Below are 14,715 nucleotides of genomic sequence, written 5' to 3'. Positions count from 1 at the left end.
GGACAGGGATAAAAGGGATGGGAAATTAGAGAGAAACACACAAAACCACACTTCCCTCTCATGCTTGATCAAACCAGTTGCAATAAAAATTCCAAACCAAGTCAGCTAAAGGAGTGGTTGGATTCTTAAGTTTCCCTCAGCATTTGCAGTAAATGGCATCTAATTCACCTTTATGCAAAGGAATTCATCAACTTTGCAAGCACAATAAGCCTTTTATAGCCCTGTGCCGATTCCTTTTAAACCAAACTCTGTTCAAACACTTGTACTCTGACAAATAGGCTCCTTTTAGTTCAGAAGACGGGTCACAAGATTCTTGGACTTTCTTCCTGAAATCTTATTAAAAATCAGGATCATCAGAAAATATTTTCCAGTTCCTAAGCATTTCCAATATAAGATCTGAAAATCCCGACTGAACTTCTCCAAGTGTTGTCTGCTGTGTGATTTAGAATTCCACAATGCAGACCATTCAGCTTGGAGTCTATTTACTTTTTAAAAATGTCTTTTCATTGTTACCTTTTTTTAGTTACTGTTCATTTCTTTTCATACTCTTCACACAAAAGGAAGGTACATCTTTACAGAACTAGGCAGAAAATAGCTAAAAGAAGAGCTGTATAGATGCAAAGTAAAAGGAATGTAAGAAAATTATCAAAAAGGCAACTAAAACACACAAGATTCACATTATGTGGAGACCACAATGCATTTGTACAAGTATATGTTCTCATACATACAGAGTTGGTGGTCAGTGAGAGGCTTAGACCTTCGAGGCCAAATTAAACTTGGCTGAGCTAGCATAAATCTGGAGCAATTCTGATGACAGTTAAACTTGCTCAGTGTAAATCCTCCATATTTTCATTGGTAACTAGAAACAAATTCATCCCTTAGTTGTTTATTTGGAATTGTGAGCAATGACATGGACATTGCTGTAAATTAGATTATTTTTTAGTTCTTCACATGGCATTAAGAAATAAGTCAGGAAGAGAAATAAAATTTCTACAAGCAAAACCATGAGAAAATAGTCTCAACAGTCCAACACATGCTGTAAGCTCTGCCCCTCATATTTGATAGTTGGATCACTGAGCTCCTGCTCCTTACAATCTCACTCTACAGTCTCTACAGTCATGTTGTAGTTTGTGACTGGAGACAAAGTCTCAAAATCCACTTCTAGTGTTCAAAAGTTTGTCACTTTAACCTTCAAGTTTCCTCTCAATTTTCATCAAACGGTCTCAAATCTTCATCCTGTGTAACTGGATCTTCTCTACAAATTTCCTCCCTTCTCTTTACTTACTGTTTAAAGACACGGAAGCTGCTGTGTACAATGACCATTTTTCAGGTTTTCTTCTATTACTGTATGATTTTTATGGACTCTATAGTCAGGTATATTAGAGTTTTCATTTCCTTATTGGTTTCCAGTTTATAAATCTGAAATAGATAGACTCCTTAATGAAAGGAAACCAGGAAGAAAAGAGTTCCCACCATTTACCCAAAAAGATGAGTAGATTTATTCTTACCTCTCATCTCGTCTTCCTCGGAACCGTGCATCCTCAGGATCCCGTGGATATCTATCATCTGAAGGTCTCCGTCCTTCCCAAGCACCAGGAGGCCCACGGTTTGAACCTCCTCCTTCAAATTCCCTGTGATCAGGAGGAAAGGGAGGCCCAGGTCCACCTCGTCTCCATTTTTCATCTTGCAATGGTGGGCCTCCTCTCCCCTCAAATTCCCGTAATCGATGGCCAAATCTCTTATCTGGATGGAAGTCGTCACGGAAGTCATCTGGTCGATCAAAGTCATCATGGAAATCTGGGTGAGGTCCTCGTCTATCTGGCATGCCCCTGCTGTCTCTACCATCACCCCACTCCTGGCCACCTCGAAACAACCCTCTCTCAGGCCCATGATCAGGACCACCACTGTTCTGGTCGTGCCTTCTATCTGAGAGAGGGCCCATGTGATGGTTTGGTGGACCACGGGAGTCACCTTGAGGAAAAAAATCATAGCAGATTTCTGTAATGTTTTCTGAAAACGCTCTAGGATGCTCTAGTCCATACAATTCTACAAAGCAAACACCATACATTGCACATTAAATAATTTTGTGGGGAAAACTTCCTCTATATTCCAACCCAAGTCTATGGCAGCTTTCCTCTCAGCCAAGGCCCTGTGCTCTGCTGGAGCCTCTTCTGTCTAGAGGCATCGCACTGGAACAGCCTCTATTAGGAGACTTACAGAAGTACAGACAACATATTTAATTACCTTTATTAAGACCAGGTCCTTGGTTGTGAGGGCCAAGACGACCTTGTCCTCCCTGCTGCCCCAGTCCTGGTATCAGTGGTGGAGGACCTGGGTTCTGCCCGTCCTGTGAGCAGACAAGAAAAGCCCCATGAGCTGCCATGCCTCCCAACTTCTGCCTTTGAGCATTTTGTAATGGGGCAAAATTATTTTCCTTAGAAACTGCGTCTTCACAGGTCTTAAAGCAGAAACAGATGATTTTTCAGTTGTTTCAGCCTAATTTTTCAGACATTCACATCAATAATGCTTTTCAGTCACTGCCTGAGAAACACAGAATTTTACGGACTGGTATTTTTACCATGACAACCACAGATGACAAAGCTGTTCTAGCTGCCTCTTGGAGAAGGTGAGGAAGCTGTGTATATGTGCTTGAAAAATATCAGGTACTTAAAGAGCTGCATAAACCAAAGACTTCCTTTGGAAATGAACAAAAAAAATTAAACAATTAAAAAAAAATAAAGAATGTTGGAACAGGGGAGACAACAACAGAGCCGAAAGAGAACATCTATAAACTTTTGTAAGCTGTTAACATGGAAATGCATGGGTTTCAATTTTAACATGCTGGCAAAGTTTGTGTTTCTTAATTCTAGGACCAAAAGAAAGCACCAACACTGGGCCCAGCACCATGAGACAAGTTGTTCATGGGTTGTTAAGCAATGACCAGGCTAGAGGCAGAAGCTGCAGCCATTTGCTTTTCTCCAGCAGAAACAGTGGAGTAAGCAGAGGTTAGTGTAAATTATATGATTCCAAAGAAAAAATAAAGTATATAAAGGTCTTTTGATATTGCCTCTCTTTTGTTGCGAATTTTAAAGGATAAAATAATGTACTTTAAGTTCAGTAGCTGTCACAGCCCCATGAAAGACTTCCACAGGTACCATGTTTGAAGTGTGGTGACACTGGCTGCGAAACAGCATGGTTGAACTGTCCAATTCTCCCTTCACAAACCAAAGCCCAGACTAAAAGTCACCATTTGGGGCTTTTACACAATGGGAACTAAACAGCGTATTGAAACTTGCAATATGGCTACATAAAAACTCTTTTGTTGATGTAATAAAAAAAACAAGCCACAAAACTCACACCAGAAAAGCCTAAACACAGTGTATTTTTTTTCCTGGACTTGTGTAACATGTAAGATTTAGACTTGCCTTCATATTGGCTTGTAAAAAGTCTTCCAGACTGCAATTATTTGTAAATACTTAAAAACCTACACCCCATCATTGTCTTTGTACTCATACGTGGACTGCTTAATCTCTCCATGAATCAAAGTGAAAGAATGTTCATGCTCTACATTTATTTTTGAGAAACGTGACTTTTTTGGGTATTTTGCAGAGAAGCAGTAAGGTAATTTGCATATTTCCCCCATCATCTCTTGAAATACTGAGGTTTGTAATATTCAACTGCAATATAGGTGGTAAACACAAAAAAGTACACAAACATATACCACAAACATCAAGTACTTTTGTAAGGACTTCGGAAAAAACCACAACAAACCAAACAAACAACAAAATTAAAAGGCCTGGCTGCTCCAATGCCTATTAAAAAAAAAAACAAACAAAAGACCTTCCTAGTGACTGAATGTTGACTTCAGTCCAGAACAAATGAATTCCTGACGAGGCAAGATCCAGCTATTACAGTGCTCCTGCCATTCTTGAGCAAAGCTTTGCTGCAGTCCCATTGTTTCTCATAGATTTTACATATTGAGCATACACTGGTCTGGTGGGAGGTGTCCCAGCCCATGGCAGGAGGCTGAAACTACATGAACTTTATTTTCCCTTCCAACTCAAACCATACTGTGCATCTGTGATATGGTTACTTACAGTATCTTTACTGAACTTCTTAACTTTACACCACAAGTGTTTAACCAAAGCAGCATTTTTTAGCTCTCAATAAATGAGTATCCTTAGCATTTAGCAAAAACCTCTATTCCAAAGGAATCATGCTTTGGCAAGAAGGGAAGACAGAACCACAACACTGCCTTTCACATGACTTTCATTTGAAAATACAATCTTGGCCACACACCAGGCTCGAAACGGAAAAGTGAGTGTGCAGAGTCAGGCAGCAGAGGAGATGCTGCACACTGTGCTGGCTCAGGGCATCCTTGGTGGGGGCACCTGGGGTCTCACACCCCTCCCTCTCCTGCAGGTGCAGGAACCCCCAGGATGGGCTGGGGTCTGTGTGGGGAGATAAGCTGGGGCAGCAGAACAGAGCTGCTCCGTGGCACCAGCATAGAGCTCTGTGTGTGCGAGTGGCACGGCCATTGTTACAGCCATCTGTATCAAACCTCTGCACTGACTAGGCAGAGATTCTTTGTATTCATAAGAAAAACCTGCATTTCTCCTAAAATACTGCACAAGCTTCTAAAATTTGTCTCCATGTGGAAAAGAGACTTGACCTGAAGCATTCACACCTCACTCAAACACCCAGATTAAATCAGCACATCTCAAATCTAAATCAGCAAGAGCGAAAGAGCTCCAGAGTATTCCTGCCAACTTGGGAATATTTATCCATCTGCATTTTCATACCAACATGCCTCTCTCCAGAACAAGCCTTTGACAACCACATCTTAAGCAATTTCCTTCCTTGTTCCCTTTCAGGTCTGCAGGAGGCAGCAGACCTGCCGTTCAGGATGAGATTTGCACCTCACCACACCCTGCAGCAACCCCTGCTCCCCAGGGCACAGCAGAGGTAGTGATGGCACCTTAATGGTACCTTACATAGAGAAGAACCTTTACCAATAGATGTAAATGCTTATCATCAGTGTCACAAGCCCTTGATAAAGCAGGTATGTATTCATTCACTCCTACTACTGAAAAGGAAGGCAAGTGATTTGTACAAGTTTACAGAAGATAAGTATCAAATTCAGAACAAAAGCTTTAGCTTGTCTTAGGGGGCCTTTATAGAGGAACTACTATTATGTTAATATTACAAAAAGCAGACCAGAGCAAAAACTGACACCACAAATGTTAAAAATCTCTTCGTTATGAAATGGCACGACCACACTAAAAGCTGCATAAGAAAGGAAAAATGGTCAAAAATACCTTGCTTTATCAAACTTGGATATGCAGTATGCACTGAAAACAGCCGGCCTGGCAAAAGGAACCTACTGACCATGAACTGTCAGGCAAGGACAGCTCTGCACACGTGTGTAAACGCGCACGCACACACACAGACACACCAGATTGGGAGTTATTCTCAAAGCACAGCTTTGGTCTCCCTGGGTCAGCAATGACATCAATATGCTAGTTTATGTCAAGATAGTTGTGGATCCAGCTCCGATTGGCTTAACTTTGATGCTTTTGAAAACCCAGCAATAGTGACACATGACCAGACTTCTGGAGGGAATCCGTGCTGATTTGTAAGGAAAAAATACTCAGGTATACCCATCATTTTTAGGCTACTCTGCCTCAATCTGAACTAGAATCACTGAGCTAAAGCTCATTTCAATGCCATCACTCACTGTGACTGGCACTGGGCTACACACTCAGGACTTTAACCAAACCTGTCTAAAGCTTTAAGTAGAAACCACTGAGTGCAAGGCTAGAAGAGTTCATTCTGTTTAAAAAAACCCACACATTTTTTACAACTAAGTAAGTGGAATTTTTTTCCAGACACCTCCTTTGAAATTCACCTTAAAGCTGAAGACAATCAAGAGGAATTTCAAGTAGAGAATCAGTGCCACACAGACAGGAACCCGTAGGAGCTGATCAGCATGGGAAGCTCCACGTTCCACACTATCCTGGCCTGAGCCTGTCGCTGGGGCTGTGGAGTGGGACTGAGCAGGGGGCATGAGCATGCACAGCTGAGCTGGGGAACTCCCTCCCCCCACCAAGCCCCCTGCCAGGGATGCAGGGCTCAGGGACACATGTCCAGGCCATGCTCAGCACTTCCAGCTCACTGCTTACCCCACCAGCCCTGGGCTACTCCTACCCAAACCTTTCCCCAGCCCTGTGCTTCCCCCCCTCATGCTTCTGGGCACATGGGTGCAGGAAGGAGACAAGGGTGTGCAACACCAGCCCCTCAACTTGCGCTCCAGAAAGTGCAAAGGTGGCTCAAGGACTCCTGTGCCAGTGTGAGACAGGATGCTGCGCTTCTCTGCGCTTAGTTTGAACTGGCACGTCCAATGAGACCTACACCAGCTCCAGGTGTGTCAGCATCTATGGTCAATTCATCCCATAGTTCAATTAACTGCTCTGGGACAACAGAGTTGGCAGTAACTTTCTTTAATTAATACATAAGAGTTTTCTTATGTTCATTTTTCTTAAAATCAACTTTTATTAGTGCTTAACTACTCCCCAGGAAATTCCTCATTTGAGACAGTTCACCGTCTTTAAAAGTACTGGAGTTTCTCTCGAGGTTACAGATTTTCACAGCAGACTGATTTCTGTACCAGTATTTCCAATAATCCCTTTCTACAGGTACCTCTGCTGTTCCCAAACTACATAACTCTTCCCATTGTCATTAAAGTTCTGCTGGGGCCTCCCACCTTGCAAGAGCCCTCAGCCCCTCAGCTCTTGTGCTTCGCATTTCTACTGCGTGTTCTTATTGTTCCCACGTTCTTAACACTCTTCTTGTTATACAGACCAACACGTACCTGATTGAAGGGGGGACGAGGCCCATCACCCAACAGAGGCGTTTTCTGCTGCTGGAAAGGCAGAGGGCCCTGGGAGGGGTGCGGCCCCCTGGAAGGGTTCGGTTGTCCCTGAGGTCCTTGCATGTTTCCTTGAGGCCCTACCAAAGAGCCTTGCAGAGGTCCCTGCTGGCCTTGTGGACCTGGTGGCCCACGCAATTCTTGTGGTGGTCCTAACATTGTACCTTGAGGCGGGGGTCCCTGGAGGCCCCTCATCTCCTGAGGACCATGTCCTAGTAAACCACTTTGCATATGAGGACCTCTCATTTCTTGTGGATGACCCATCATCATCCCTTGTGGAGTAGGTCCCTGGTTATCTCTGGGTCCTGGTGGACCCTGCATCCCTCTTGGATTAAGTCCCATCAAAGGCCCTTGAGATATAGGGCCCTGCATCCCTTGAGATCCTGGAGCTCCTTGCATGCCATGAGGAAGAGGTCCTTGCATTCCTCGGGGACCAGGTGGCCCTTGCATTCCTTGACCACTGGGGGGACCTTGAGGACCTAGGTGACCTTGTGGGCCAGGCGGACCCTGCGGTCCCAAATGAGTCTGAGACCCAGGTAGACCCTGTGGTCCTAAGTGGCCTTGTGGGCCGGCATTACCCTGTGGACCTGGAGGCCCCATCGGCCCATGAGGACCAGGATGTCTCTGCATTCCTTGATGTCCATGTAAATCCTGAGGCCGTGGCATTCCTTGTGGAGGTCCTTGGGGGCCTGGTGGTCCTTGTGGTCCCATGAAGCCTTGTGGACCTGCAGCTCCTTGGTGCAATGGAGGACCTTGAGGTCCCATTTGTCCTTGGGGTCCTGGAGGTCTGAACTGTCCTTGTGGACCGGGAGGTCCCATCTGAGGCATATTCATTGGCATCTGCTGAGGTGGAAGGGGTTGCTGAAATCCTTGAGGCATCTGTGACATTGGGCCTTGCCCTGGAAAAGGCTGGGGTCCATGAAGAGAGCCTCCTGGAGGTGGTGGCTGAACTTGCTCAGCTTGCTTTTGTGCAAGTCTTTCAATCTTCAATTGCTGTCCAAAACAGAGATCCACAAAATCAACTCAGCACAGAAGTACATGGAACAATTAAGAAACAGAAGCAACCATCTCATTTCACAGGAGTTTAAAAAGGTTTGGTGCTTTTCTCTTAATTAACAGAAATACAACTGAAGAGATCCCTAGACCAGTACTAGGTTAACCAAATATGAGGCCTCACTGAAGGTTTCACAGCATCATGCATGAAGTCAAATAAATACCCTGTTCAATTAGATGCTGTTTGGAAAAAAGGTGAGAACAGTGTTGTAAAAGCCAGCCTAACATTTTAGTGCTGAAGTTCAAACAGATCACACAGAGCACTAAAACACACTTGCCAAGAACTGTCTTGACATACACACCTCCAAGAGCTGTGGGTTTGTGTACTGAAGTGCTGCCATTTCTTGCTCAATCTCTGCCTGCGTCTTCTTTTTCTCCTCCAGCTTAATATCTTCCTTTCTGTCATTCAGTGGCTCAGGTGGGGGAGGCAAAGGAACTTTATTCTGCATCCATGCCTATAAACAACAGTAAACACAAGATGAATTCTGTGGAACCATGTGTCTGCAGTACATTGCTATACTGGGAAAGGATATGCTGGGACACTGGAGTATGGATATTTGGAAGATAAAATCCATGCTGAATAAAACTTCTGTATCTTGTAACATCTGATTTTCCAGGCACAGATACAAGGGATTTAACCAAGTATTTTATGCTTAAATAGTAATTAACTACTGTGGAAATTATTTTGCACTGAGTGTTGATCTAAAAGAGCTGATATAGGAAATCCAACACATTTCAACTGCCACAGGCTTTCTGAAGCTAGGAAAACAGAGTAACAGAATCATCCTGGTTGGAAAAGATCTTGAAGATCATCAAGTCCAACCATAACCTAAAGCCACCAAACATAACCTAAATCTACCCATTCAAGTGCTTAAATCATGTCCTTAAGCACCACAGCTGTATTTCTTTTAAACACTTCCAGGGATGGTGACTCCACCACCCCCCTGTTCTCCAGTTCCCTGTGTACCAGCTACTTACCTGCTGAAACTGGGCTGGTATTGGTTTTGCATAGGGCACTTTCTTCTGTGGCACCTTCTTTTGGTCCTTTTGCATCACTTCCTCCATTCCCCAATCCAATCCTGGGATTGTCATTTCAATATCATTGGACTCATCCTTCCCTTTAGCACCAGAGAGACAAACAGTCAGAGTAGTACAGGTTTGCAGAGAAATCCTGTTACTCTCTCCTTGCAGCTGATTTAACAAAAGAGACCAAGAGGTTTTCAACCCTTCCTTCTTTGTATGGGAAACAGGCACAACACAGAACTTAAAGAAAAAGCATCTGTGCTACCAAAATTACACGAAAGGAATGAAAAAGAAGTCACACATCATCTACGTGGCTCAGGAAAATGCTTCCCCATTGCTACTACTTACCCATCTGCTCTTGCTCCATGGCTATTTTCAATTGTTCAGGTATTCCCATCCCAGGAATAACTGCTAGGCTGTTGGGTTCCAGATCATCTAGAGAAAAACAAGAAATATTTATACTTGGAACATTTTTCTTTTTTTTTTTTTTCCCCTTTGGATTCTCACATGCTTTTACCATTGGTATTATTACATATTTCACAACTGGTGGCTTACTTTTTTAAAATTCCATTAATGACAGGATATTAAATGAACTGCAAATTCCGATTCATAAATACAACCCAAAAGGTCAGAAACTATGGCCTCTCAGGAAAGTTACATTTAGGGTAGAAGCTCAAAAAAGGAAATAATAATCCAAGCTCATTCCCAGTTTTGTTATAACAAATCTGTATATTTTAAAACTTTTATCCGATTTAAGTGCTGCATTTTAATTAACATTCCCCCACACAAAAGAGCAAATAATCAAAAATCTGAAGAAACAGATGCAACCCCTAAGATGAAAAGGTTGCTGAGGCACCCCCTAGACCTGGACAGACTAAAATTACCAAGATAAAACCCTAAGAAGGGTGTTTTCAGATTTTAGTCAAGTTCAATAATTTGAAAGATTTTCCTGCTGTAGTTCAGGACTGTGGGAAACCTTGAAGTCACATGAAGCTTCAGGAAGAAAAGTAAAGTGGAGACACTGCCAGAGGGAGAGCCAAACTTCCTTCCTGTGATTGACAGAGCAGGTCTTACCTCCTGGAGCTGTAGAAAAAAAAGAAGAATCATTGTTGGAACAGTGGCTGCTGAGAACATGGAGAGCAAAGTCTTCCTCAGAATAAAATCTTTGTCCAGCTAGTCACCAATGCTGTAACACTGTTTCACCTTCTGTTTTACCCAGAAGCTGCACTATAGTGTCAGCTGATGGTCCAGGCTTGCTCCTGACCACAACCCTTTTTCTTGCACAGGGAGGGAAGGTTCCTTACCATATTCCACACCATCCTCTGACATCCCAGGCAGCAGATTCAAGTTGTAACGATCCCGCATCTTATCTCCAGGCCGATTTCTAGTCCAAAACTTGCTGTCAAAAGGAAGTTAGATGATCTCAGTAAAGGGTCAAGAGTATTAACTACTTTTAATGTATTTTGTTCTTTAGTTTTTAGCATGCTATCTTGATTAGATATAAGGATTCAGCTCTAAAATCAGCTTCAGTCGATCTGAACATTAGATGTGAAGTTCAAGCCAAAAATAAAAGAGCAATTATCATACTGAACTACACAGTTACAATTCAGAACATGCTTCAAGGTGTAAGTACAAGGCATCAGCATCAGATCCTCAACAGACAGGTATGTTTCAAGTCCATTCCAGAAACTTTTCTCTCAATTCAAAGATATTCTTCGTATCACAGAATCCCAGAATACTGGGGGTTGGAAGGGACCTCTGAAGGTCATTGAGACCAACCCCAAGTGCCAGAGCAGGACCAAAATTAGGGCGAGGTCACTCAGAAAGGCATCCAGACAGGTCTTGAAAGTCTCCAGAGAAGGAGCCTCCACAACCTTTCTGGGCAGCCTGTCCCAGGGCTCTGTCACCCTCACAGGAAAGAAGTTCTTCCTCATGTTGAGGTGGAACTTCCTGTGCTCCAGTTTGAATCCACTGCCCCTTGTCCTATCACAGGGCACAAGTGACAAGAGCTTGTCCCTGCCTTCTTGACCCCGGCCCTCATGTATTTATAGACATTAATTAGATCACCCTTCAGTCTTCTCTTCTCTAGACTGAAAAGCCCCAGATCTCTCAGCCTTTCCTTGTAAGGCAGGTGTTCCAGTCCCTTCATCATCCTCGTAGCCTCTGTCCCTCTTGAACTGGGAAGCCCAGAACTGGACACAATACTCTAAGTGAGGTGTCACCAGGGCAGAGTAGAGGGGTAAGAGAACCTCATTCTTCTGGACACACTCCTCCTAATGCACCTTCTTGGCCACAAGGGCACATTGTTGTCCATGGATAACTTGTTATCTATCAGGACTCCAAGGTCCTTCTTCACAGAGCTGCTCTCTAGCAGATCACCTCCTGACCTGTGCTGTGCTGGTGCATTTTGCTGTTCCTTCCCAGGTGCAGGACTCTGCACTTGCTCTGTTGAACCTCATTATATTCCGTTCTGCCCAGCTCTCCAGCCTGTCCAAATCTTGCTGGATGGCCGCACAGCCTTCATATATATATAACTAAACTTGTCATATGTGTGTGTGTATATAAAAATAACTAAACTTTATTTGTAACTAAACTTGTCAATATACATATCCACACACACAAATTTACTCAGTCTATAAAATGCTTCATATTTACAGCATGTTCCACCTAAAAGCACAAATCATATATTCTTTCCAAACATGTTTGCGATGGGATAAGACAGATGTGACCAGCAGATGATGTGCAGGGAAAAAAAATGCTGTGAAGATATTTCTTCAGCAAGAAACAATACTACTTTAAGAATTTCTGCAGGAGGTTTCCAAGCTCATGCAAACCCAAAATCGTAGTGTTTTTTAAAGCTTCTTTAAATGAAGGACAAGAGGTCAGATTCTTTTGATGTTCAATGTCATTGCTTTCCCACTTAGAGAAGTTTGTCTCTCTGCTTTGCCCATTGGTTGGTCAACAGAATCATCCCAGCCTATTCTTTGTTCACTGATGTCAAGCACCTTTCTAGCTCCTAAATGTACATCTTAGATCTTTTGTTTAAATCCTTGGAAATACCTGGTGTGATCATTTGAGCCCGAGCAGAGAATGTGTCCAAGAGGATGCCACGCCAGACTCCAGATCATTCCCTCATGGGCCATTTCCATTCCACCAACCTCCTTCTCAACCCTGATGGATAAAAAAATAAATCTGTCAGCACAGAGGTGAGTATCTGCTACAGATACAACACAAAACTTCTGCTATTCCACTGTTCCTTTTCCTCTGTCTTGTATTTAGCTAAATATATAAGTGTCTGTTATTTTTCTATTGCGTGAATTGATTGTTCCCAGTTGTTCTTACTGGGGAATTCTGTAACACTGGGATTTTTAACTGTACATTTAGACACAAAACAATTACAACATCTCAGAACAAGCTCTAAGAAACTAGGAGTTTCAACCATCCTTTAAAATACACCTGCACAGGAAAACTTTTTCATAACTGTAGCAAAATGACAACTTTCCATAGTTAGAGAGAACTACACCAGAAACATGCAGGTTCAATACCCATTCAGAGGTGAAAAGTAGACTTCATGTTTAGCATAACAGCTTGCACACCTGACCAACATCTTTCCAACACGATACATACCCAACATGCCAGAACAACAAAGAGCCATCAGATCCTCCACTGGCGAACAGCCCTTCATGAACAGGATGCCAGGCCACAGCTGGAATACAATATAGGCCAAAGTCAGAAACAGTAACACCAGGATTTCTAATGAGCAGAAATCAGGATCTCAAAACATGTAATTTTTCACGCAAACTCATTCATAAAAGTCCACATAATATAACAAATTCTGACCTGTGGCCTCCTTCTTATGACCCCTGAAGACCTGAAGTTCTTCCTTCAGATTACGAATGTCAAAAAGCTTACAGAGATGGTCACGAGAAGCTGTCAGCAGCCAGTTGCCATTCAGATTCAGTTTCACCTCCATGACTGTGTTTTTATGAGCATGTCTGCAAAGCAGAGAAAGACCGACTGTCCAGATACTGACTTCTTAGACACAAATGAAAACTTTTTAATTTACCAGACACAAACACTCTGGTCAGTAACAAAGTAGCTCAGGTAACCACAATAAAAGGCTGCAGCTCTGTGCAAAGGTCCCATGTCTTAATTCTGTTCTCTAGTGCTTCAGAGGAACTTGTAGTGCTCATTGTGACACTATCCAGCCCACCTTTCTTCTGCAGTGTAAGAAATTTTTCATTAGCCAGATGAAGCACCTCATGTGTGTTTCCATTTCTCAATTCCATTTTCCAGATGAGGACTGTTTGACTAGAAGGACTATGGAGAATACTAAAGCCACAATTTTCCAAGTATAGGCTTGACTTCCCCTAACCTCTAGGTTTTCTGGCAAAGCTAAAACACTAACTTTATATTTGAAACACCCATGTATGGCTGAAAAGATGTGAGGCAAAAAGGGAATTACCGCCCTCCCCCCCCCCCCCCATATACAATTTTATGAAGTTAGCTTATATTTCATAGAATCATAGACTTGTTAAGGGACCTTGAAGATCATCTAGTTCCAACACCATTGCTATAAGGAGGGACACCTAACACTAGACCAGGTTGGACAAAGCCTCATCCTACCTGGCCTTGAACATCTCTCCAGGGAGGGGGCAGCCACAACATCTTGGGCAACCTGTTCCAGCACCTCATCATCCTTATAGTTAAGAATTTCTTCCTAATATTTCTTCCTAGTATCTAATCTAAATCTTCCCTCTTTCAGTTTAAAACCATCATCCCTTGTTCTATCAGTATCTTTTCTGATGAAAAGCCCCTTCCCAGCTTTCCTGGAGCCCTTTCAGGCACTGGAAGGTGCTCTAAGGTCTCCCTGGAGCCTTCTCTTCTCCAGGCTGAACAGCCCCAACTCTCTCAGCCTGTCTCCAGAGCAGAGCTGCTCCAGCCCTCAGATCACCTTTGTGGCCTCCTCTGGACCCTCTCCAACAGCTCCATGTCTCTCCTGTGCCAAGGCCTCCTGGCTCCTGGCCAGAGCCAGACTCAGCACTCCAGGTGGGGCCTCACCAGAGCAGAGCAGAGGGGCAGAACCCCCTCCTGGCCCTGCTGGCCACACTTCTTTTGATGCAGCCCAGGACACAACTGGCCTCTGGGCTCCAGCGCTCACTGGTGGCTCATGTTGAGCTTCTCATTTCCTCCCACCCCCAAATCCTTCTCCTCAGGGCTGCTCTCCAGCCATTCTGTCCCCCACCTGGATTTGTGCCTGGGGTCACAAATAAAAATCTGTGGGCAAGAACTTACAGTGTGGCAAGGCTCTGGCCAGTCTTAGGATCCCAGAACTTAATGGGCTGTTGGCTATCCTTGCTTCCCGATACAACCAATCCCTTTGTTGGATGCCAGTCAACACATTTCACATCTGCTCCATGTCCTGTTAGGAAGATCAAAATGGTTAATTTTGAGATTTCTCAGACACTTAAAAATTAAAAGGTGCACACCTTTGAACTGTCATGTAAAATTGAATGGAAAACAGCACAGAGCATGTCACAAACAGAATCAAACTAATTAAAAAACCTCTTCAGGTTATTCAGGTTGCATTCCCTCCCACCAATCACTAGGAGCATCTTCTCCTTGGATTATGCCCTCAAACCAGCTCACCTCACCAACATAAAAATTCTCTTAATTTTCTGCTCACACTGGTACTTTTCTTTAGGTTTTAG

The 14,715-nt window shown here is 43.4% G+C and overlaps 1 protein-coding gene across 1 annotated transcript in view; it reads right to left on the bottom strand.

Moving 5' to 3' along the window:
• The window catches only part of WDR33 (WD repeat domain 33), a 68,075-nt gene that overhangs the window by 7,866 nt on the left and 45,494 nt on the right, over positions 1-14,715 (bottom strand). The window contains exons 8-19 of the mRNA XM_051626989.1: positions 14,300-14,426; positions 12,845-12,999; positions 12,632-12,710; positions 12,065-12,175; positions 10,309-10,403; positions 10,079-10,087; positions 9,353-9,439; positions 8,960-9,099; positions 8,284-8,436; positions 6,872-7,921; positions 2,245-2,347; positions 1,509-1,971 (exon numbers count right to left, since the gene is read on the bottom strand). Coding sequence (XP_051482949.1) covers positions 1,509-1,971; positions 2,245-2,347; positions 6,872-7,921; positions 8,284-8,436; positions 8,960-9,099; positions 9,353-9,439; positions 10,079-10,087; positions 10,309-10,403; positions 12,065-12,175; positions 12,632-12,710; positions 12,845-12,999; positions 14,300-14,426 — 2,572 coding nt within the window. The remainder of the gene's footprint in view (positions 1-1,508; positions 1,972-2,244; positions 2,348-6,871; positions 7,922-8,283; positions 8,437-8,959; positions 9,100-9,352; positions 9,440-10,078; positions 10,088-10,308; positions 10,404-12,064; positions 12,176-12,631; positions 12,711-12,844; positions 13,000-14,299; positions 14,427-14,715) is intronic.

This window comes from Apus apus, chromosome 8 (genome assembly GCF_020740795.1).
Source record: "Apus apus isolate bApuApu2 chromosome 8, bApuApu2.pri.cur, whole genome shotgun sequence".
Taxonomy (NCBI): Eukaryota; Metazoa; Chordata; class Aves; order Apodiformes; family Apodidae; genus Apus; species Apus apus.
Note: the sequence above shows the minus strand (reverse complement) of the source record. Positions and strands in the feature narration are given on the sequence as shown.